Raw genomic sequence first — 22,895 nt, 5'->3', positions numbered from 1 at the left:
CTTTACAGCTACAGGTGATCACCATAACATTCACAACGCACATTCTGGTCACCAACAAAGACTTCCGATCGCATGTTCCCCGCAGCGAGCAAATGTGTATGTGGTACCCCACGCAGTGCAAGTCTGCAAGGAGTACCTTAGACCTCTTGACCCGCGCTTGGCCGCCTGCGGCCTAGAAAGCTGCGCTATGGCAGCCCTGGAAGCACCACGCGCCAGCAAGCGACGACGTGGAGCAGCTGGTTCTGGTCTCGGCTCTCCAGACATCGAGTCATCATTAGCAGAACCTTCAAGTACGAATCAGAGCTCGCGCAGAACCTCGGCTTCGACATCTGCATCCCCTGCGCTCTCGCCCGCCTCGTCTCGTGGAAACACGTACGGCACCCGTAGTCGACGAGGTGCTCAACATCTGGGAGCACATCTCGGTACCAACGCACTGCCGAACAGGCCAGACCTGGTTGCTGAAACAGGTCCATCCACGTTGGGACTGGCTGCTTCGTCTCCATTGAAGCTGCGCGCGGGATCTCCGGCCGGAACGCAGGTCTTCGCTGCCAGCACGCGAGAAAAGAGCGCAAGAGTCAAGGAGCGACAGAGAGTTGCGTCCGCTGGAGGCACTTCTCTCTTGAATGGTTCAAATCAAGATGTTTCTAGTGGGTCCGACCCGATGTTGAGTGCGGAGGATGAGGCTCGACAAGCACAAGAGCAAAAAGACGCAGAAGAGATGTGGCAGCGATGGAGCGAGGAGTACTTCGAAAGTGAGTCTCGAAAGAAGCACCGAGCTTTCGCGCAGGCCATATCCACCTCGCTTTGAGGGCAGCCGCTCACAGGATCAGACTCGCTTCCCGACGTCTTGCTGGCCAGTCGTCGAACAGCTGCCATTGGAGCTCCATCGATCCTTTGCGTTGATGCGGGAGCTGGAAAGCAAGCTGCAGAGTAAGAGCGTGGCTGCGAGGCTCAGCAAGAGATGCCAAAGCGCTGAAGCCCTACTTCTTCTCTGTGCTAGGTCGTATCAAGAGCACCGCGACGAACGCGCAGTCTTACCGAGACGCACGCCTCGCGTTGCGGACCCAGCGCCAGCGGCTTAAAGACTCTGGTGGTCTCGACAATGGCAAAAGTAAAGCCTTGGACCCAGACACGGCCGGCCCGGATCGACTGACGTCAGATGAGCCTCCGCTAGCCACAAGCAGCGATGGTAGTGTGCTCGTCGCTGCGCCATCTACAAGCCCGGCTAAGGCTCGCGGCGATGTTGAGTCTGACGACGACGGCGATGTGACCGTCACCGGGGCCATGTCTGCAACTGCGGAGAGGAAAACGATCACGTCGCCGATTTTCAACATTCCCGTCAGCCGTGTGCCTTCCAAGGCTGCTCGAATGGCCTTGCTGCGAGCCATCTCTCATTCCGTATCAGAAGGCATACGCGCTGCAGAAGAAAAGGTGGGCCTCGCGGTCACTGCGTACGATTGGGTCGACAGGCACATCCGTCGCCTCGACGCCGATCTCCAAAAGAGCGAAAATAGCCTGTTGCTGGGCCTCAGAGCAGGTACGGAAGCAAGTCGAGGTCTGCGCGAAGCGCTCGGAATGGACGAATTTGAAGAGCAAGAAGCCAAGCGACGTGACGCTCTCGCAGAGGACGACAACAGCACGGCTGCTGACACGCCAGTCGCTCAAGTCTTCGACTTTAGCAGCGCTCGTGGTCGGCCTGCTCGCGGTGGCGTAAGCAGCGGCAGGGGTTCATTCGCCCGTGGAGGCAGGAGGGGAAGGACAGACTCACTATCGCCGGCAGCTGCGATGTCACTGAATTCTTCTCTGGCTCCTGCCAAGACACGAGGGGTAGGCAGAGGTGGCAGAGGTGCAGGTAGAGGTTGGAGGGGCGGCATGCGAGGCACTTGGTCGACATTTGCAAGCCAGAGATCGGGTCAGCAAAGTCCTACCGAGACCCTACAGTCGCTAGGCAGCCCGAGCTCGTCTGACTTGAAAGGCCTGTCGAGCGCATTGACAGCACGAGCAGGCAGCAATCTCATTCCCGACATGGCGATTGACCCCAACGAGCCCAGATATTGCTACTGCGATCAGGTCAGCTACGGCGATGTGAGTAGCGCAAGTCTCTCGAGCCAAACCGCGGCAGCAATCTCAAGCTTCTCTGATGTGCACAGATGGTCGCTTGCGACAATGACGACTGTCCTCGCGAATGGGTGAGATTACCGCATCGAGCAGATTGCGGAACGCGGAACCTGCGCTGAGCACTTCTCTTCCATTCAGTTCCACTACAGCTGCGTGGGTCTCGATTCTGCACCCAGATCAAAATGGTACTGCTTGTTCTGCGCTCCAGCCAACTGGCCTGGACGCAAAAACTCCAAGGTGCCCCCAAACGCTCCGTGTCCTCCTCCGGGCCATGCAAGTCGGTAGAACAGCGCCTCCAACGTCTCTTCTGAGGGCGCTACAAAGTGCCAGACACGCATGTCGTCATATTGGCAGCAAGCTCCATTAGAAAGATGATGCATTCATATCTCTCGCAATGTCATCGCACAGCAAACAGCTGCACCGTCTCGGTGCGCACGGCTTTGGCACCCGTAGGAGGCGATGTGATGTAGTGAAGCTCCACATCGAGCTCTCTAGAGTTTCCCGCGGATGTTGACACGTGGATGGTTCCCTCGATGACGTCTCCTATCGTTGCGCAAGACATAAGGGGTCAGCGGACACTCTTACGCCTGCTGGCATAGTGCGAGCATGAAGATTGACGCACCTTTTGAAGCCTGGATAGGCTCCTTGAGAATGAAGAGAGTCTGCTTCCAGTGCGTCTCCTTGCCCGCGGGACCAGTTGTGAAGCTGACCACTTCGCCGCCATCTTCATCAGAGGCAGCATCAACGATCGCACCACCTCGCAGGTTCATACCTCTGACATCTGCAAGCTCGGGCGTCCTCGTCTCGCAGGGGGTTAATCCTGCCAATTCCTCGCCACCGGGCATTTCTTGACGGCCCTTGGGTGGAAGAGGCAGGTGATTCGGCGAAAACCAAGTGTCGAACCATGAGATGAAACCATGCACGGCTGTCGATGAGCTCATGATCAGTGAGAAAGGCGCGACAAAGTTGGGTTGTTTGGAGGGTATGTGTTCCAAAGGCAAGTCCTGGTGTAACAGATTCGAGAGATGCGTTAACGCAAGCGCCCCACCTCAAAGTGTCAATCAATACTCACCTGTATAGTAGCCACACTGCTGACGATGCTTTCGCTGGAGACATGCTCCGTCCACGCCTCATCCTCCAAGCCATGCCTCATGCTATGCATCTCAAACCCGTGCACATCGTTCCAAAAGTCCAGGCGAGATGTAACAAGCTTCTTGTCGGAAAGCGCGGCAAGTGTCATTCTCGAGTGCGATGGTGCTAGAACGCCGCCAGATCGAAGGTACGTGTCTCGCGCATAGAGTACCGAGGGCAGCATTGATTCGTAGAGCAGAAAATAGCCCATCCACTCGCTCACGAGAAGATCGACTGAGCCTTCGTATGCTTTCAGCTCATCTTTCAATTCCTCCACTTTGCCCTTGACGACCCGAATGGTGGTAGCGAAGCCATTTTGCCTCACGTTGGCCTCTGCCCTCTCCGCGACGTCGCTTGCATCAATAGCGATGACCTCTTTCGCCCCTGCTCGTGCAGCCAAGAGGCTGAGAATTCCACTGCCGCAGCCAACATCCATGACAGTTTTGCCCCGTATCAACGAAGCGTTGCGAGGATGCAGCAAGAATTTGGCGTAGCTCAGAGTCCTGACTACGTCCGAAATCATCGTTTGGTGGATGTCATGTCCAGCGTAGCTGGTGAAATAGTGAGAATCGTCGTCGCGCTTCGGAACCTCTCTTGACGCATCGGAGGTGCGGGTCGCTTGATCAGATCTATTCTTGCCTTTGTCTGAAAGATGACCAGCAGGGGTGTCGAGCGAAAGTGCAGACATGTAACGTTGTCGCAAATCCTCGAAGGAGAGCTGTGATGACTGCAAAAGAGTTTCCAGCTCTTGTATGCGAGCGCGCAGAGCACGGGTGGGATGGGCAGCGTCTTGCGGCCCATCTCTCTGCGCTATCAATTCATCGAAATCAGTTTCTGTCGACAAACAAAGGGCCATGTGAGCTATCAAAGTCAGCACAAAACTGCACGAAGAATCGCAAAGTGACCAGAATGCGACTCACGCAGCAAGCCATCGGACTCCGCTCCTTTGACTGGCATGAGCTCGGCGTCGTCGTCAAGCCAGGCTTCCTTACCAGTCAGTTCAGCGACTGACCGAGGAGATAACGCCTCGACCTGGCCGACTTTTGGCTCCAATACTGTCCGTCTCAGACGATTGAGCAGCCTGATGGTTTGCAGCGGGTCCAGCTGAAGCCTGGCCACGACCTCCACCACATCACACCCCCTACCGCTGGCGTCGTCCAGCGCTTCTTGAGCCGTCTTGAAGCAGTCGAGTTGCCCGTGTGCATTCGGGAACAGAGCGAGGTACCTGACCTTGCGGCTAGAGTAGCTTTGCGAAGTAGATGCGTACCCCAGCGACTCGTTGCCTTGCATCTTTAGGACTGCCCCGCTTGCTTGCTGCTCCTCTTCATCCGATACCCAATCTCCCAAGTCGTGATCATCTTCCGGATCAAAAGAGGAGTCGGAGTGGTAGGAAGCGCTGCCATCTTCTGATGACCTCTCTTGAGCTTCATATCGAGGAGCTCCTGGTCCTCGCGGCTTGGAAGGCTGCTGCTGTGAGGAAGGCCCGACCATGGCTGAAGTTGCGAGCGGCGATGAGCTTTCGGGTCTCGTCTTGCGCGTCTTTGTGGCTGATGGGAAAGGCTAGCTTGCCTCTGTCGTAGCACTGGCACACAGAGACAGAAGGAGCATGCGCTTTCTTAAGGGTGACCGGTTTTGAAAACCGGTCACAGCGGCATGGCGCTGTGCTTATTGTGATGATCGCAGCTTGGTGGCCCGACTCCGAAAAGTCAAGATTGAGAGAAGCCATGAAATTTTCTCGCACGGGAAGAAGACCTCGGTAGGCGTGGAAGCCGTGCGTGAGCGCTCCGCATGCTGCTGCTGCACGCCCTGCTGCAAGCCGTGGTCCCGCTGGATGATACTACTCTGTACCGCAGGTGCTGGCTGCACCGGTGCCGATACAGATATCGCGTCCTGTCTCGCCTTGCCATCACATGCAGGCTGTTGAGCTTTCAGCGTGCGGCGAAGGCCAACCCGAAGCAGCAGCATCAGAAATCGCGATCATGATCGAGTGTCAGTCAGAAGAGTGTGAAGAGTATGTGAGTGGACACAATTTAAAGCTGTCAGCGGGACCGCGAGGAACGCGTGCAGCGGGTTTTGCCTGCCGTGCGTTGCGTGCGTGCGTGGCCGTTCGTTGCGTGCAGAGCTACACTGACTCGTGAATATGTAGCTGCACCCTATGCCCCATCCAGCTCGCTCCGCAATCCATCCGATCCGCTGCCACACTATCCGTGACACAGACGGCTGTCGAGCACGCACGTGGTGACCACGTCATGCTCGAGCATTATACCTCTGCACCACTCACGACTCACGACTGTCTTTGTAGGGTCATGAGCACGGTATCCTCCCGATCACGACCTCTAACTCCAAGCGAGCGCCGAGCGCATCAAGGCCGTGCGCCAGGGCTCAAGGTTGCCTTGCACGCGTGTATGCACAGCATGCACAGCATGCACCACTGTACCTACCGTGCTGCACGCACATGCACGCATGGCTGTGCGCTGCGATGGGCGAGAGCTGATGCTGTCTCTCTCTCTCTCTCTCACGCGGAAAGGTGCACGCCGCCGCATGCCAATCATTCTTTCTGACTGCAGTTGTGAAGCACAATCTTGAGTGTGAATGCTGCCATGAACCCCGCTCGTCTATGCAATTTCGCAGCCCCGCAAAAGGCAAGCAGTACGCTTCCGACGAAACTCATCCGCACTCACCAGCTCATTTGATCCTGTTGACCTTCTTCTCACCCACCACTCACTCGAGCTAGATTCTTCCCTCGAAGCCGCGACATCTGGACGCAGCAGTCACCCACTGCGAGCAAGCGTGTACCTTGCTGCTCCTGCTTAGCCCCACATCCGCACATCCTCGCGCGACATCAACCTCTCCACCACATTGGCTCGTATTGAAAAGACTATGCCACTCTTCAAAGCTCGTCGGGGAGGCTCAGGTGACGATTACTCCGCTGCTGCTTCTGCCAATGCTTCTGGTCACGTCAGCGGTACCACCACACCTGCTACAGGTAGTGGATCCGCCGCCAATGCAGGTCCGTATGCCGCAATCTTGCGGGTTCAGATCCTTCGAGCCAAGGAGTTGGCAGCCAAAGATCGAAGCGGAGCGTCGGATCCTTTCGTCATCGTCTCCCTGCCCGGAGCTGGCAAGGCATACAGGCGCCAGACGCCCGTTGTCCCCAAGTCGCTGGATCCGGAGTGGAAAGACGCAGATGCTACATTCGACTTTGAGATTCCCAACGAGTGGCTCAATTCGGACGGCCTTGGGACCGGTAATGAGGATGAAGCGCCCTCTGTCGCCTCGGGTCTACAGTCTGCTGCTGGTGTCGCAACTGCTCCTTTCAGCGCAGTAGCCGCTCCAGGTGAAGTGGACGAGGATGCTGCCGTTGTTGGATCCCAGCCTGCCGGTCACGGTCTTCAAGTCAGGCCGGAGAACAGGAGGCGCATCTCAGGAGCTGCAACAAAGATCTTATCAGCGCCTGTGCGCATTGGAGCTCGTGGAGCGGTGGCTGGTGCCCGAGCTGTGCGACGTCGCACACCTCGGCCTATACGGCACAGAAACGCTGCGTCCGCGCACGGCGATGCACCCGGAGGCCAGAGCATTTTTTGTCCCGCCGCTCTCGAGTTTGTGGTGTGGGACAAGGACAGGTGGACAGCAAACGACTATATTGGTGAAGTGTCTCTCCCAACGCACGATTGGTGCCGAGATGCTTGCTCGTTCGACACGCAAGAACCCATCTGGCTTCCTCTGGTCTCGTCTCGCCGCAGACTCACGGGTCAGCCAGGGTCCATTCAGGTTCGCGTCGGTCTCGTCACGAGGTCATCCACGGCTGCACACCTGCCGCAGATCTTCGAGCGGCTTGTACTGGCCGCTCACACCCAGGACAGTCACCCGACCAGGGCTGTGCCAGCAGACCAAAGTGTCGGTACAACAGGCCCGGATGAGGCCTTCTTGGACAATGGACTGAGCTCGGGCGATGATAGCGATGAGCTCGAGGAGCTGGTGACTGATGATGACGAAGATGACAATGACGATGAAGATGCTTCTGACACAGATGCAGCCGGAACGGCCACGGAAGCAGAATCGGACTCCAGCATATTTGACGAACACTTCAAATCTGTGGTTGGTGGTGCAGGTGCTACTGCTCCTTTGGGTACTGCCGCTGTACCGCAGGCCTCGGCTGCTGAAGCTGCTTCGGTCAGTCCGGTAGACGTAGCCGGAGTCAGCGCTGGTGCTCCAACAGCTGGGAAGGTGCCATCGATCTCTGCACCCGAACAGAAAGGCGGCAAGCTTCGACGAAAGCTGGGAAGAGGTTTCTCGTCAAGGAGCGTCATTAAAACCTCCTCCTCCACGACGTCCTCCACGGAGGCTGCGCTGGTCACTGACGGTGATGGAATTATAGACGGATCGAAGAGGCGACGACGCCGTAAACAAAGGAAGGCTACGGATCCTACACAAAAGACCAAGGAAGGGAAGAGGAAGAAACAGGCGAAAAAGGGAAGCTTGGACGATGAGTATGCTTTCAAGGCTTCGAGCGACATCATCGGTATCGTGCAGATGGAAATCAAGAGCGCCTGCGACTTGCCCAGATGGAAGAATAGTGAGCGAGCTTCCAGGTCTCCTGCTTTTGGTCAGACGAGCATATGCTTACGTGCGCACCGGGCCTCGGCAGGCTTGCACACCGGCTTCGATATGGACCCAATGTGCATTGTGTCCTTCTCCGACAAGATTTTCCGAACGCGCGTGCAGCGGCACACGCTCAGTCCCGTGTGGGACGAGAAGCTGCTCTTCCATGTTCGTCGACACGAGGCGCAGTGGAAGACGAAGCTGTCCATCTTCGACTGGGACAAGTAAGTGAAGCGAGTGAGAAGCTCAAACCTCCGTCACTGACGTGTCTCTGTACTCGACTTTCCTCAGACTATCGGCACACGATCACGTGGGATCGACCGAGATCAGCGTAGCGGATCTTATTGAAGAGGCCCCAAAGCCAGATGTGCAGACCAAGCTGTACAATGCCGACGTCAATGCACTTGAACGGCCCATGAGACGGTTCGAGCTGCCTTTGTCGAAGTCTGCAAAGGACAAAGCAGACACAAAGTCGCAATCCCTCCTAGTGGTGGAAGCTAAATTTACACCCTACGACGCCCTGAGGCAACGCTTCTGGAGGCAGATGCTCCTCAATTATGACAGCAACGACTCGAAGACGATCAGTACCCTTGAACTGACTAGCATGCTGGACAGCCTTGGCTCAACCCTCGGGTCGCTCACGATTCAGGAGTTTTGGGTAAGCATTCGCACACATCAGGTACTGATAAGCGCTCGAGCTGATGAATGATTTGGACCATATCGTACAGCAACAACACAACAAACGTCCCGATGAAGACGACTTGACGTTCGACGAGGTGTGTATGTAGTTATGCAAGCGCATCATTGACACATGCTGACAACACCTTGATCAACCGCCCAGGCCATTCTGTCCTTGGAAGCCGAAGTGAACAAGACGTGGGACGAGAAGAGAACGGCGAGGTCGGATGGAGACGTCAGTGGCCCGGCGAGCGGGACGGTCACCCCAGCAGTCGAGGTGACGGCTAACGCGCTGGACTACTCTGGCCCGAATGCCCCGATTGCTTCGGAGACACAACTTGCCAAGAACGCTGGTCTATCAAGCCTTGCAGCGGTCGAGCCATCCGCTTCTGAAAATGAGCCCAGCTCAAAGCGGCTAACTCCACCAGGTGCCTCAGTGCCGGGAGTCATTGCGCGCGATATGAGTCAGCTATCCTTGTCCTCGTCCGCCACCTCAAGCTCAGCGAATTCGACCTCAAGCAGCCCGCTGGCCAGCGCGCATCGAGGTGCCTCGTCAGGATCATCGTTTTCGCAGCATGCAGGAGGTGCTCCGAGAGTGAACAGCCAAGTCAAGGAGCGCGTCATCTATTGCAAGTCATGTCCACTTTGTCACATGCCACGCTTAGGCAGGAAAGCAGAGGTCGACATCATCACACATCTAGCTGTCTGCGCTTCGCAGGACTGGAGACGTGTCGATTCTCTGATGGTGTCAAATTTCGTCACTGCATCACAAGCACAGCGCAAGTGGTACACTAAAGTCCTGACTCGCATCAGTCAAGGTGACTACAAGCTGGGCGCAGACTCTGCTAACATTATCGTGCAGGTGAGTTTATCTGGCAAGGTCGCTACGGGAAACTGTACTGAGCCTTTTGATCGGTTTTTCATATAGGATCGCGTCACAGGTGAATTATTGGAAGAAAAGATGGCAGTGTACGTTCGGCTCGGTATTAGACTGCTGTATCGAGGTGGAAAGTCTCGCATGGAAGGTGCTCGAGTGCGTCGCATGCTGCACAACATGAGCGTCAAGCAGGGCGCAAAATTCGACGATCCAGCGTCTGCCCGTGAGATCCCTAGCTTCATCGCGTTTCACAACTTGAAGATGGACGAAGTTCTTGAGCCATTAGAGAAGTGAGCGATTGCGCAAGGTCTTGTCAGCGTTCTTCGAGCAGGATCGAGCTCACACCACTCGTTGCGAATGCCCTCACCTTGTATGTGCCAGTTTCAAGACTTTCAATCAGTTCTTCTACCGCAAGCTCAAGCCGGATGCCAGGCCGGTCGATGAGCTCGAGAATCATAAGAGGCTAGTTTCTGGTGCAGATTGCCGCATGCAGGCCTTTCAATCTGTGGAAGACTCGAAGAAGTTCTGGATCAAAGGCAAACAATTTACGATTCCGAACTTGCTAGGCGACCAGTACAAAGACGCCAGCGCGTACGACAATGGACCGCTTGCCATCTTTCGGCTTGCGCCTCAAGACTATCACAGGTATCACTCTCCTGTAGATGCTACAGTCGGCGAAATCACGCCGATTCCTGGAGAGTACTATACGGTGAGTCGGCAGAGCAAGCTCCTCATGTGGAGCTAAGCGCCTCTGACGAGTCTGTCGCTTCCAGGTCAATCCTCAAGCTATTCGGTCCACGGTAGAGGTATACTGCGCTAATGTGCGGACCATCGTCGAGCTTCACACGGAGGAGTTTGGTCGTGTGCTGTACGTGTGCATCGGCGCCATGCTGGTCGGCTCCAGCATTCAGACTGTCAAGACTGGTGACAAAATCAAGCGCGGCGACGAGGTAAGCAAGCCTTTGCGGTCCTTCTTTGACGCCCTGCGCATTGCTGACGATGATCGCTCCATTCCGGGTCTAGATCGGATACTTCGCTTTTGGAGGATCGACCATCCTACTGGTGTTCCCCAAGGGTGCTGTCGAATTCGACAAAGACCTGCTAGATAATTCCAAGCAGTCTCTGGAGACCCTCGTCCGAGTGGGAATGGGCATCGGTCGAGCACCACAATAACCTCGAGCCACGCACTTCAACTCCCCATTCCCGTGATGCCGCTCTCTCGCGCTTGCCAGGCAGAAGAGCATTCCCACACCTTCTTTTTACGACGCACGAGCTACAGGCATACTAGAACCTAGCAACGATTGCATGCAAATACTTTGGCCAAGAAGCGCATCAGATCTTCGTCTAACCCAATTTCCGAATACAATTTGCTCCGTTTCGAAACCTTGAATTGCAACTGTCGGCGCGCGCATGTTTGCGCGCGGAACGGTCAAATGATGGCTGGTCAAGCCCCTTGCTCGCGTCGGCCATTGGTCGGGTTGGTTGGTCATTGGCCCCGCAAGGTGCAACGCGGGTGCTTGCTGAGCAAGACTCCACGTCACAGCAGCAATGCTACGGCTCACCAGCGCGGGCGCGCACAGCTCACGACGCGTAACGGGTGCCACGCAAGATGAGCGGCGAGCAGATATATGGAAAGGCGCATGATAGGTGCGAGGGCGAGCGTTCAGGCACACGCACGCGCGCAAGCTAGCCGGCATGCATGTGCGCGCTAATGCGCTGATGGATCCGGCCTCTTAGAGCGGTCCCGGCCGGCGTGCAAGCAAGCGCGACCGATGCGCGGCGGGTGCAGCACATCGTCGCGACTGCGTGACTGCCTATATATACATCAGCTGTGACTCGTCAAGATGATTGGTAAGTGCTGCTGCCGCAAGAACGCATACTCGTGGCTATATCGCTCACGCTCGCGTCGGATGCAGAAACCAAATGCCGGGCATCAAGCCTTGCGCTTGCTGTGGGCAGATCGGAGCAAGGAATGATCCTTGCGTCCCGCACCTTTATTGCTCGCTGATGAGCCGTGTGGTCGCTTTGAGGAGCCTTGGGTTTGTCGGGGCATGCGGTCTCGCTGAGGGTCTTCCACTGTAACCCTTATCTGCTTCTGGTGGGATAGCGGGATTGCGGCTGCGGCATCATGGCCGCCTCGGATGACGAGGAATTGTGAATAGCGGCGAGGGTGACTTGAGTATGGGATGCTGGTCGGCAGTGGGAGGAAGCCCAGTCAACAGCCAGCTCGGATGCTTAATCGAACGCGTATTCTGTTCTGCAGCACAAGTCCTCTATTTCGGCGCTTACCCGTCGAGATTCGTGATTTCGCTAAACACACGCTACCGCACGCCGAACCTCATCTGACGACGTGCGCTAGCTAGCGCGCGGTGCCCTTCGCAATTTTGTCAGCGTCTCATCTCTTTGGCTGCGCCAGCCACACTGTGGTCACAGTACCGGCACCGGTTCGAGCAGAATGCGTCGACGGCCCACTGGTGACTGGTACTGTAAACTCTGTTCGGCTCTCATCTTGGCAAAGCTGCTGTTTGCGCGACCCTCATAAGCGGTGCAATCCAACAGTCAGAGTCGTGCGTGGGTTACGTTATGGTTCAAGACAGTGTTACGCAGCGCGCACTGTTGTAACTCTCACTTTGGAATCCTTGTCACCCTGAACGACCTCAGGTGCGCTCTTCTACTGTACCGGACTAGCAGAAGCACAGCAGCGACCTCATGAAGCCAGCCGTATATACTACTCGTGACTACTTCTGCCGCCGCGACGTAGCAAGAGTGGCTGCTTGCCTTGGGCCGATCCTCGCTTCTCGATTGCCAGCCTCGCGACCGTGCTTATTCAGGCGGCTGCCGGTATGAGGACGAAGCCAGGTTTGGGTCAGCATGTACTCAGACTGTAGGTGGACGGACCCCTTCGGAATGAATCTTCAAGTCGCGGCGCAGCCGCCTGTCGCTCGCTACTCCCCGATCCCAAAGCTGCAGCCGGATGCGCGGGCAGACTCCCAGCGGAGATTGAAGCCCTGCATGCTTCGAAGCCAAGGTTTCCAGCAGGACGCGGTCCAAGCGTCGACCAGCCGAGCGCGTCGGAGATCGCGTGGAATTCCAAGCTCAGCTCGCGCACTCGATGACGCTCGATATACACAGTACGGGTAACGGCTTGCAGCAGGGGCTTGGAAGACCGCATCAGCGCGTAAGCTCCATCATGAGCGTGCACTCTCTTCGTGAGTCGTGAGTGCTGCTGCTGGCAAATGCAATCGTGAATCTCCGCCATACGTCGAGCCAGCCACGCATTTCCTTCCCGCGCTCAAGGATTCCGAGCACCTAGCTGACGTGACGTCCGAGGTGTACACTCAGCAGTCACGAGTCCTGCGGGAAGGTGGCCCAGGGGTAGCTTGCGCAGATCAAACCCCCCCCGCAGCGCTACACTACTGCTGCCAGCCAGTGTTCCTCACAGTCCGGTGACCGAGATTCGAGCTCTTCACTTGATGAGTAACTCAAGCTCGGTCGATGCTTCTGATCCAACCGTGAAAGGCAAGCTGTCGCGGTCCTCATGTTACGTGTCCTTCAGGAGACTGTTGTGGTTTGTTCTCAGCAAAGCTGTGAAGCTGACGGCCGCTGGCCATCGGGTTGAATGGCCTGCGCAAGCTGCATGGCAGTCAAGCAATGACTGCGACGGGGCTCTGCGACAGCCACACGACTGCTGCCTGCTACGCACTTGCTGCCCCAGATTTGGCTCGGCTGCTGGATGCGAGATGCGCAGTTGCGTCCACTCTGCTGCCTACGGTCGTGGCTTAAACACGTTGTGGATGGGCCGTGCCAGCTAGATGGCACACAAGTGCGCTACTGGACTCTCCACTGCATGTGTCTGATGCAATGCAATGCACTGCAATGCGGGCCGATATTTTGCTGCGCTCCGTTTGGCCCTCCGTCCTCATGCATGCGAGCATCTGAGCAGTACAAGGAGTGTGGCAACAACCAGCAGCTGAAGGTCGGCACTCCAACTTGGAACAGCGGTGTGGACCCAAGATCGTCTGTGACCTTGAACGCAGAAGGCGAGGCGTGCCTGCTGTACATCGACTGCCGGACCGTCGCTGCTCTTGCTACTGCTGCTGCTGCTCCTAGCTGTCCTCCTCCCATGAGTGATGCGAGAGCCCCTTCATTCAGATTCTTCATTTGGCTTTGCGGGAGCTTAGCGCTAGAGCACACACTACTCCTACTAAAACTATATATGGTCCGCGACCAGTCTGAGACACCGCTCTTGTGCTCTTTTTGCGGATGCGTGTGGAAACGTCAAGGGCAATCTGACAGCAGCTGTATGACCGTTCGTTTCAGACGCCGCTCCTCGTAGATTGCGGGCATGGAAGTCGCATGGTGCCTTCCTTCCCTCGCATCTGCTTGCTTGCTTGCTTGCTGACGACCCCGGGCCCTGAACGGTCCCGCCGCTGCGATGCTGCTGCATGCAAAGAGACGTTGACGTGCCCTGCATTAGGTCCACCTGAGAATCAAGCCAGCGCAGCGCGATCTTCGCCGGCAGCTCTTGCGTACGTGGTACGCGAGCATCTTTACAGTCAAGCTGTGGGCGCTGTGGTGGGCACAGCATGCAGCAAGCAATCACAAGGTGTGGTCTTCCGCTTACGGACGCTTGCGCGCAAGAGCTAGCAAGTGATTGCTTTCAAATGCCCGCGATGAGACCCCGCGCGCGACCGCTGCTTCCACATCCTCATGCAATTGCTCCACCATCCATCCATCCCTCATCGCGATCACGCGCATTCCTGACACTCGCCTCCTTTGCCTCCCCAACGAGCTGATGACGACGTTTCTATAAGCTATTTCTGCAGTCCCTCATCGACCTTGTGAACAATCTCACGAACCTTTGCGGACCTCTGGTCTCGGGCAAGACTTGTCGACCGTGTCTCAAAGCAGTCGTCTCTCACGCGGGTCGTTACTGCTGCTCCGGCTCGATCTTGCGCTTGTCTCAGCAGGTGAACAAGACTCGCGGAGACAACAATCGCAGCCAAGGCTTCCGCCGCCTGCCGTGCGCTCGCATCGCGAAGAAGAAGGAAGCCGTTCACGCGTTCCACAAGCGTTTGTCTGCACATTCAGAGACCTGTTTTATCCACCACTTTGGCCCGAGCATCGTCACGACACCGGCAGGTGCTCGCCGTCAACATTCAAGGCGGCGTATATCTACAACGCAGACGATTCGGATTCTGTGCTCTTGCGCACCAAGGCACATCGCCCAGGGTACGTCTACCCGAGATATTGCCGGGACTATTGGCGTCAAAGTAGGCCTTCTCGCAGCCAGATACGTCATCTGTGGTTGCCTGGTGGCAGAGACCGGAAAGTCTTGCTGTCTCGCGGTCCTCATTCTGTGGAGGAGAGTCCAATTGCGCTCGAAAGCCGCGAATTGAAGGCCCGAGGAGAGTCAGACAGGGATCTTTGTGAGTAGCTCGCGTTACGCGTACAAATGGTCAGACCTCCGTCCCGATCAACCATCGGAAGCTGCAAGCTCGCAAGGTCGCAAGCTGCCCCGCGTCTCTTTGGCCTTGGCCTGTTCTTGCCCACGAATGATACTTGAGTCATCCGCGACGGCATCGCTCGCGACGGGAAGATTGGTGTGCTGGCACAACGTTATACGCTGCAGGGCACAGAGACTCTAGCTGCCCACAATTGTGACTCTCTGCCACCCGGTCACACCAGCGAAGACAAGCTAAACAGAGGCTGTGTTGTTGCATGGCCTCTACAGCCTCATTGTCGAGCTGTTTCAAGTTAAAAGCTGCGTTCGTTTCAGACGTAAATTGGCGAAGCGAGGTGTGAGGGGGTCTATCGCGCTGGACGCCCCGCGGAACGCCCTTTATACCGGTACGTGCGCGTATGAACGCAGCAAACCGGTCTGGTGCGCTTCGAAAGTGCACGGCAAGCCACGCTCGTGACCCCGCGATGCAATCATTCACGCGTACATTCGTGATTCGTGATTGCGGTCTGCGTCCCCGGACGGCGCCTCGATCGTGGCGAGACTCCTAGCTTCCGTTTTAGAAAATACCGTCTCGGAAAAGCCCACGGCGATCTACGCGTTCAACGTGAGACATATCTGGGGCTCTGCGGTAGACTGCGCCCTGCATGCATCATCAGCTCGCATCACTTTGGGCGGACGCAGCAAGCAAGGCACAGCTCCATCATCGTTTGACGCACGCGTAGTCAGCGCCCGTCGGAATGACGCCACGCGCTGTAATCAAGAATGAGAATCTGCCTCAGACTTGATGAGCCGCGCCGGTCGCCAATGATCCATCCTACATATATAGCTCGTGCAACACGTACGTCTAACTCGAGGGCGGACGCGTTGCCCGCTCCAAATTTGATACGCGGGTCTCGATTACGCGCGGTCATTTTGGAGGGGCTTAGCTTCTACAGCAGCTGCGTGCATGGCGGCCCACTCTAAATTGCGCTTTGGCGTGTCCGACCTGCAATCAAAAGTCGATCGGTTACATCGTGATATTGGAGGGTGGCAAAGTGTGGCTCCAATCGGCCCGTGCGCTCATCCTGCAACGGCGCTACAGCGTCTAACTGCCTTGGCACATCCACTCCGCGCCTCTGAGCAATCTACCAACAATCTGTTCCAGGTGCTTACTCAGGTCACAGAATAATTGCTGGTGTCAGAGTCTAGGTTTGCTGTGCTGCTGCATGCAGTCAGACTATAGCTGCGATTTCATATGCTGCCGCCAGGTCACTTCGCACCGCCCGAGCTACACGATTAAGTGCACTCCTTAGCTGATGGCGGGCTCTCGCCGCCGCCTGCGCTCTGTCAGATATAGCGGCTGCGTCCTCTTGCGTTTTCAGAGCCATCGCCCGCGCCTCTTGCCAGCGACCGTCCATTCCCGTCTTTGATTACACTCGCGCAGCAGTGGTTCCCAAAATCTGACCTACATTCGACACCCTTCCTTTGACAACACGACAGGAATAGCGGCTAGCCACACCGACGATTTCCGCTGGCTTTGGTGTCTACTTTTGTGGCCTGAGACTTTCGCTCGAGAAGATCGCAAGCGTTACACATTCATCCTTCGCGAACACGATGCCGCCCTCACAGGCAGGCAGCATCGTGCATCACGGTCATCATCCTGGTGCAGGCTCGCCCGCTGGTCCCCATCCGCATTATGGCTTGCATCCTGCTCATTATGGACAACACGGCGGCGGCGCAGGCGGCCCTCCACCACCCCCAGCACCTCACGGCTCTGTGGTTGCGCAGCATGGCATGCCACCAGCACCTCATGGACTTGGACCACCCTCGCACCACGTTGTGTCCCACGGGCCTCCTCCCCCTCCTCCAGGATTGTCGTCAAATGGGATGGGACCCCCGCCTGGCGTGCCCGCCTCGCGCTCTATGCAGAACGCGGGACCTGGCGGTGTTCTACCTCCACCTGGCGCGGCACCTAACGGAGTTCCAGGAGGCAGTCACGCTGCTTCTATGCCACCTGGCGGACCAGGAGCAGGCCCAGGCTCCGCGGCAGGAGGGCCCAGCGCACCCATCGATGGACCCCCCACTCGCGCTTCCTCTGCTGCCGGACAGCACCCCATGGATGGAAGTGTAGGTCAGCCAGCTGGCATCATGCAAAAATTAGCGCAAGCCAATGAGAATGCTTGGATATCTATAGGTAGGTAATCACGCCAAAATTACGCTCGAGGTCTATTGCTTAGCTGATCGGAGCGTCTCCCCTTACTTGCTGCTTGCCACAAAATTAGGATCTGCTGCTGATGCGATGGAAGACTTCGACAGAGCCATTGCTGCATACGAAGCCGCTCTCCGCCACAACCCCTACTCTGTTCCAGCCATCAGTGCCATCGCTGGGGTGCATCGAACGATGGACCACTTTGAAAAAGCAGTGGAATACTTCCAGCGTGTCCTTAATATTGTGCCAGAGAATGGGGAGACTTGGGGCGCCATGGGTGAGTCGAGAATGTGGCTTCACGCATTAGGTAATGGGCCCTCGCCTCTGGTGCTGAAGGCAAAACGCTTTGCATCCCGGCCGCTGCTGCAGGTCACTGTTATCTCATGATGGACGATCTGCAAAAAGCATACACTGCGTACCAGCAAGCGCTGTACCACCTTCCGAATCCTAAGGAGCCCAAGCTTTGGTATGGTATTGGCATTCTGTACGACCGCTACGGAAGCCTTGAGCACGCTGAAGAAGCTTTCGCAAGTGTCGTGCGAATGGATCCCAGTGAGTGATAAGGGTTTCGATGTGGCTATCATACAGCCTTACTTACAACGCGTGCACTGTGTGTATGGCAGATTACGAGAAAGCGAACGAAATTTATTTCCGCCTTGGCATCATCTACAAGCAGCAGAACAAGTACCAGCACAGTCTAGAATGCTTCCGTTACATCCTGTCTAGCCCTCCTCGGCCCCTCACCGAGATTGACATCTGGTTTCAGATCGGTCACGTCTACGAACAGCAAAAGGACGTGAGCATATCCATTGCCCAAATGCTTGCACAGTGACTTGGCCACTCACGCTTTTCTTTTCTTGGTCGACCCGTCCAGTTTGGCGCTGCAAAGGACGCGTACGAGCGCGTGCTCGCGGAAAATCCCCACCACGCGAAAGTCCTGCAGCAGCTTGGATGGCTTTACCACCAATCGAGTGCGGGATTCCAGAATCAAGAGCGCGCCATTCAATTCTTGACCAAGAGCCTTGAGTCAGACGCCAACGATGCTCAAAGCTGGTACCTGCTCGGTCGCGCTTACATGGCTGGCCAGAACTACAACAAAGCCTACGAGGCGTACCAGCAGGCTGTGTATCGAGACGGAAAGAATCCGACATTCTGGTGCTCTATCGGCGTGCTCTACTACCAGATCAATCAGTTCCGCGATGCACTTGATGCATACTCGCGTGCTATTCGCCTCAACCCTTACATTTCCGAGGTTTGGTTCGATCTAGGCAGCTTGTACGAGTCCTGCAACAACCAAATCTCTGACGCTATCGATGCCTACGCTCGAGCGGCCGAGTTGGACCCCGAGAACCCTCACATTCAGCAACGGCTCAACTTACTCCGCAACGCTGAAGCTAAGGGAGAGCAGGTCTCATCCGCACCGATTCCTCAAGACGTGCATCCCACCGCGTACGCGAGTGTGGGTGGCGCGCAACCTCCAGGGCCCCCTTCGCGTATCGGTGCCAATGGCAATGGACCGCCTTCTGCCGCTTTCCCTCCGCAAGGCCTTCCAGGCCCTGATGGCGGTCCAATGCGAGAGTTGCCAGGACCTAAGCGTAGCCCTTCGCCGCCACAAGGTTTCCGCGGGGGACGACCTCCATCTATTCCCAACATTGACGACCGCGGCACCAAATCCTCTAGTCATGCGACACTGGCTCCCATGGATGCGCCTCCTATCAACGAGAGCGGCCGTTCACCACCGCAGCATCACCGCTTCCAGCACGAACGTACTTCGCCCGGTCCTCGCGGATTCAATCAACCAGGTCCTCCTGGACCACTTCGGCAATGGGACGGCAATGGGCGCAACAACGCCTATGACAGAGAGCGCGAACACGATGGTCCACGCGATCGTGAGCAAGAGGAGCATTCGCGCCGTGGCTACGGCGGAGCGCCAAGAGGGAGCCACCCAGACGAGCACTCTGGCCATAGTGGGTATGCCAACGGACGGAGCGGACCTGCAGGAGCGCCACCTCTTCCGTTTGAGAGACAGCCTTACGGGAGATACGATCCGGCCTATGACCGAGAGCGAGAGCGTGAGAGAGACAGAGATCGTGATCGGTATAGCCGAGGCCCAAGCGGGTTTGGTCCACCTCCACCGCCTATCATCAGCGGCAGCGGTCGCTATGATCCCCTCAACGATCGATCCGAGCCCACTCGTCACTCGGACACTGGCTCGCACAATGGTGAGCCTACGCGAGAGACACCGTTCGGTGATGGCCACGGCTCAGCGAGTAAGCGCAAAGCTGGTCGTCGCAGCGCGAAGCCCAAAACCGAAGCACCAGGCCCGTCTCCTTCGCGCCGAAAAGCAAACGGCAGCTCTCGATCGCAGTCGCCGGGTAGCTCTCGACCTGCGTCAACCTTTGGCGGCAGCCGCGGAGGTGTTCGAAGTCCAGATCGCGTCAAGACGAGGATGTCGCCAACTTCTGACCGCGGCTCGCCTGCGGGTTCTGACGCCTCATCTGGCAGCAGACCCCTGGCAGCTGGTCTCAGCGCTTCGCATGCAGCACAACGGTCGCAAGCTCCGATCGCTTCGCGTAGTGTGGATGAGGACTACGACAATGGTGCAGCAGATGCGTTGATGGGGCTCGCTGGCGCCGCATCCGCTTCCAGTAGCCTTCCTGCTCGCCCGCCCACTTTGGACCATCCTTCCTCACGTCGCACTGCCTCTCCTCCGGCCAAAGGAGGTCTGAGCGCTGATTCGATGCAGAGCGAACGAGCGAGGTCAGCACAACCTGCCGCCCATTTGCATTCTGCAGATGACGCTCAAGATGCGTCTCGGAGCCAGCGGAATGCAGCGCCGATTCCTGACGATGGCAGCAACGCGCGCGCTTCCAGCATCCTCGGTAAAAGGCCAAACGATGACACCGATCCACGGTCAGCAGACGTATCACCCCGCGTGACTGAAAAGCGAGCCCGAAATGTGGAAGGCGGCGCAGAAGACGATGCGATGGAGGTGGCTGACCGTGTCCAAAAGGATGCAGAGGGCATTAAATCTGCAACTGCAAGCAGCAACGCGGGGCCCGCTGGAACGACTCCAAGCAATCCGGATCCCGACGCGAAGCCGCCCGCGGTGGCATCCACGGCATCAGTCGCACCTCCTCAGCCAAATTCTGCGCCATCGCCAGAGGAAGGGGAATTGGACGACTCCTCCACTGAGCGACGCGCCTCTCCTGCCGCGAAGAGCACTGCCGCTCCCTCAGGTGACGGCGCTGAGGTTGAGGCTAAAATTGAAGAAGCTGACAATGGAGATAAGCCCTGACCGCTGTGCTTCCGTTGGATAAGATAGAAGTTGTTCGGTGGCTCCTTCGACCCTTACTTGCCTTTCCTGCTCTAGGGACCCTTAAGTGTACTTCTTCTCTCGATTGCACCATGCTTCTGACTCTCTACCTCCAAAATTGCAATGTTGTTCTATGCTGCGCCGTGTTGCGACTTGAATGACACAGACAAAGCTTCTTCTTACCGTCGTCACTTTTCAGCCACGAACCAGACTAAAGGCGAGAGACGACTCTTCGCCCAACTTCTTGCTCAGTCCTGCCATTCAGTGACTCCTGCGCCGATTCGAGTGGAAGAAAGTGCTCGACATTCGATGGCCCGCCGCGAACCAGAAACGGAGCGGTCGGACTCTACAAGATTTGCACTTCAGCAAGTGTGCTCGTGCGATTTGTCCGAAGTCTGGAGTGAATGTTGAATCGCACATGCTCCGACGTGCTTTGGCGAGGTAATGCGGTGCTGAATGCCGGCAGCGGATTGACGAACCGAAGGCACACCTTCACGTGAGGCCCCATGCAATTTCGAATGGCGCGCCAGTCTTGAGTCAACAGTCGCCACTTTGATTCTGTAACTCAAGACTCACGATTCTCGCCTGTGACTCGATTCGAGTCACCAATATTTGGGACGTTCAGTGATTGCAACGGGTATGACCACGGGAAAAGACTCTTGCAGGGTTCAATGGCCACCTGCGCAATACTCTTGAACTTCGGATCATGTGTCTCTCGTCGCTGGCGCGCTCTCCGATCCGCACGCACGTGGTGATCGTGCAACGATCGACCATCTTCGATTCGGACCGTCGAATCGAAGACCGACGAGATGGCGTGCAAGACGATTCAGCTCCATGTGTACGCATGGGCAGAATCGGCTCTCCTTTTCAATCGTTTGGGCGTGCTTGTCTGGAGATGCATATGGTTCAATCATACGCTGGTTAAGCAGCCGGATGAATCTCGAAGTCCAAGGCAGGCAAGCGCTGTGGGATTTCACATGCGCTGTCGAATGGCCATCACCGTGATGACGACGGGTGTCGACGATTGCTTTTCGCAGCTGGGGACGGCATCCATGCGTCTTTCGCACATTTGACCGGAAACGCCTTTAGTCACAGTCTAGCCAGTGCACGCGTAATGATAACAAGAGCGTGTCGGATAATATCAAAGTATGCACTTTGGTGAGGCTCAAGCGCTCATCAGACTTTCATCAGTCTTGAGTCGCCGCCTCCCCCCCTGGTCGTAGCGTGCACGACGTGAGCCTGAGCTCACAGCAGCTGCGCGCCTCTCCCCTTTTGCTCGTGACTAGACTCATCAGTCGTGAGTACAAAATCACGAATGGGGGTGGTCATTTTACCTGCGTTCTGCGATCGATGAGGCTTCAGGTCAATCGAATGCGACACTTTCGTCTGCCCCTACCTGGGACGCGAGTCACTCAAAGAGTGGGGTCCGCAAGGGAAGCCAGCAGATAGAAATCAGCTCAATATTGGCAACTTCCTGACTTGAAGAAGCGCGACTATAGGAGCTCGAGGCCGAGGTGGAAGTCAGGGTGATAATCACTGATTCTGACTCATCACCATCATCAGGTTCCCCCCGCAACATCGCCGCAGTGACTGCGTAGCCCTCCAAAATGAGTCAATCAGGAACTATGACCGGTGTGTGCGAAAGTCACAATCAAAATCGAGTGCGTCTATTTGGAACATCAGCAGCTATCACAATCATCAATTGGCATGTCTGCCCTGCGCTGCTGCATGGGCGTGTCTGCGCCAAAAGCGTCTTCGATTCAGCAGCAGCAGGTGCGTTGTCGTGCATCCAGGTTCGTACAGGTGCGCTTGTGGTGTATTCACGATTATATTATTCAGCGCGCTACCCACGACTATAGCTGCTCTCGTGTCTGATGGTGGTGGCCTTGCGGTGCACCGCGCACCCTGTCGCTACCGCTGCGTGCATGCATCCTGGTCATCGTGGTCGCTTGCTGCATGCAAGACAGCAGACATGAGAGCTGCGTGCGACCTATCGCTCGCTGTGAAGGCGGGTATATAGAGCTGGGTGATTGGCAGCACCGAGCGGTGTACTCACTCACGACTCATTATTACTCACGACTGTATGTACAACAGAGACGAGAAACGTCATGCCGTGCGACTTGTGGATATAGCTTGCGCTTGGCGGCCGCGCCCTGCGTATACTTGCCAGACTTCGTGACTGCACAGTCACGATCGAGGACACCATGCATATACTCACGACTCGTGACTCTGTGTGCGCGCTCGATCACTTGCTGACTCTCAAGACTATTCGCGATTGACTCATCACTCAACGTGACTCGCGACTCACATCGCTCAAGTCACGAGTGTTGCGCATAACGTACAGCATATGCTGTGCGGTATCATCAGCAATCTCGCTTCGCCTGTGCTGTTATAGAAAACGCTGGGGCGGAAGAGGAGACTTCGAAAGGGCCGCGCGGCCGGGCTCGCGAGAGCGAAGCTCATGGCGGCGGTGCATGAGCCCCTCATGCGCGCGCTGCAGGCATGGCCGCTGGCGCATGCC

The 22,895-nt window shown here is 56.6% G+C and overlaps 5 protein-coding genes across 5 annotated transcripts; 3 read left to right on the top strand and 2 right to left on the bottom strand.

Annotated features, from left to right (window-relative positions):
- The first annotated feature begins 1 nt into the window (after position 1).
- IE81DRAFT_321205 (hypothetical protein) lies at positions 2-2,621 on the top strand. The gene is made up of 5 exons (XM_025513268.1): positions 2-752; positions 859-930; positions 1,001-2,085; positions 2,151-2,189; positions 2,257-2,621. Exons 1-5 carry the CDS (start codon positions 188-190, stop codon positions 2,401-2,403), a joined length of 1,908 nt encoding a protein of 635 aa, XP_025371740.1. The 5' UTR covers positions 2-187; the 3' UTR covers positions 2,404-2,621.
- IE81DRAFT_310505 (S-adenosyl-L-methionine-dependent methyltransferase) lies at positions 2,147-5,238 on the bottom strand. The gene is made up of 4 exons (XM_025512417.1): positions 4,170-5,238; positions 3,191-4,083; positions 2,741-3,122; positions 2,147-2,661 (listed from the first exon to the last, which is right to left on the bottom strand). Exons 1-4 carry the CDS (start codon positions 4,738-4,740, stop codon positions 2,516-2,518), a joined length of 1,992 nt encoding a protein of 663 aa, XP_025371739.1. The 5' UTR covers positions 4,741-5,238; the 3' UTR covers positions 2,147-2,515.
- Positions 5,239-5,799: 561 nt separating this feature from the next.
- Positions 5,800-10,784, top strand: IE81DRAFT_321203 (hypothetical protein). The gene is made up of 9 exons (XM_025513267.1): positions 5,800-7,825; positions 7,898-8,075; positions 8,143-8,509; positions 8,580-8,627; positions 8,693-9,391; positions 9,458-9,696; positions 9,788-10,115; positions 10,180-10,356; positions 10,430-10,784. Exons 1-9 carry the CDS (start codon positions 6,130-6,132, stop codon positions 10,577-10,579), a joined length of 3,882 nt encoding a protein of 1,293 aa, XP_025371738.1. The 5' UTR covers positions 5,800-6,129; the 3' UTR covers positions 10,580-10,784.
- A 2,450-nt stretch (positions 10,785-13,234) lies between these two features.
- IE81DRAFT_351412 (hypothetical protein) lies at positions 13,235-14,493 on the bottom strand (the record flags this gene model as incomplete). The annotated part of the gene is made up of 5 exons (XM_025516623.1): positions 13,235-13,589; positions 13,648-13,889; positions 13,940-13,976; positions 14,031-14,213; positions 14,276-14,493. 5 exons carry the CDS (start codon positions 14,491-14,493, stop codon positions 13,235-13,237), a joined length of 1,035 nt encoding a protein of 344 aa, XP_025371737.1.
- Positions 14,494-16,365: 1,872 nt separating this feature from the next.
- Positions 16,366-20,397, top strand: IE81DRAFT_11171 (TPR-like protein). Its single transcript, XM_025510093.1, has 5 exons — positions 16,366-17,043; positions 17,132-17,335; positions 17,428-17,610; positions 17,682-17,854; positions 17,933-20,397. The coding sequence occupies exons 1-5, from the start codon at positions 16,464-16,466 to the stop codon at positions 20,354-20,356; spliced, it is 3,564 nt and encodes a 1,187-aa protein (XP_025371736.1). The 5' UTR covers positions 16,366-16,463; the 3' UTR covers positions 20,357-20,397.
- The last annotated feature ends 2,498 nt before the right edge of the window (positions 20,398-22,895 follow it).

This window comes from Ceraceosorus guamensis, assembly GCF_003144195.1.
Source record: "Ceraceosorus guamensis strain MCA 4658 unplaced genomic scaffold IE81scaffold_10, whole genome shotgun sequence".
Taxonomy (NCBI): Eukaryota; Fungi; Basidiomycota; class Exobasidiomycetes; order Ceraceosorales; family Ceraceosoraceae; genus Ceraceosorus; species Ceraceosorus guamensis.
The sequence above is the reverse complement of the archived record's forward strand: the minus strand, read 5'-3'. Positions and strand labels throughout refer to the sequence as shown.

Bases quoted from the DNA above. Each gene is read 5' to 3' on its own strand.
- IE81DRAFT_321205 (XM_025513268.1), top strand. From the start codon at position 188: ATGGCAGCCCTGGAAGCACCACGCGCCAGCAAGCGACGACGTGGAGCA. The intron at 753-858 runs GTGAGTCTCGAA...CTTGCTGGCCAG, and splicing joins GAGCGAGGAGTACTTCGAAA to TCGTCGAACAGCTGCCATTG. The intron at 2,190-2,256 runs GTGAGATTACCG...TCTTCCATTCAG, and splicing joins ACGACTGTCCTCGCGAATGG to TTCCACTACAGCTGCGTGGG.
- IE81DRAFT_310505 (XM_025512417.1), bottom strand. From the start codon at position 4,740: ATGGTCGGGCCTTCCTCACAGCAGCAGCCTTCCAAGCCGCGAGGACCA. The intron at 3,123-3,190 runs GTGAGTATTGAT...CTGTTACACCAG, and splicing joins GCAGTGTGGCTACTATACAG to GACTTGCCTTTGGAACACAT. The intron at 2,662-2,740 runs GTGCGTCAATCT...GCGCAACGATAG, and splicing joins GCCTATCCAGGCTTCAAAAG to GAGACGTCATCGAGGGAACC.
- IE81DRAFT_321203 (XM_025513267.1), top strand. From the start codon at position 6,130: ATGCCACTCTTCAAAGCTCGTCGGGGAGGCTCAGGTGACGATTACTCC. The intron at 8,628-8,692 runs GTGTGTATGTAG...TCAACCGCCCAG, and splicing joins ACGACTTGACGTTCGACGAG to GCCATTCTGTCCTTGGAAGC. The intron at 9,697-9,787 runs GTGAGCGATTGC...TGTATGTGCCAG, and splicing joins GTTCTTGAGCCATTAGAGAA to TTTCAAGACTTTCAATCAGT.
- IE81DRAFT_11171 (XM_025510093.1), top strand. From the start codon at position 16,464: ATGCCGCCCTCACAGGCAGGCAGCATCGTGCATCACGGTCATCATCCT. The intron at 17,611-17,681 runs GTGAGTGATAAG...TGTGTATGGCAG, and splicing joins TGTCGTGCGAATGGATCCCA to ATTACGAGAAAGCGAACGAA. The intron at 17,855-17,932 runs GTGAGCATATCC...CGACCCGTCCAG, and splicing joins TCTACGAACAGCAAAAGGAC to TTTGGCGCTGCAAAGGACGC.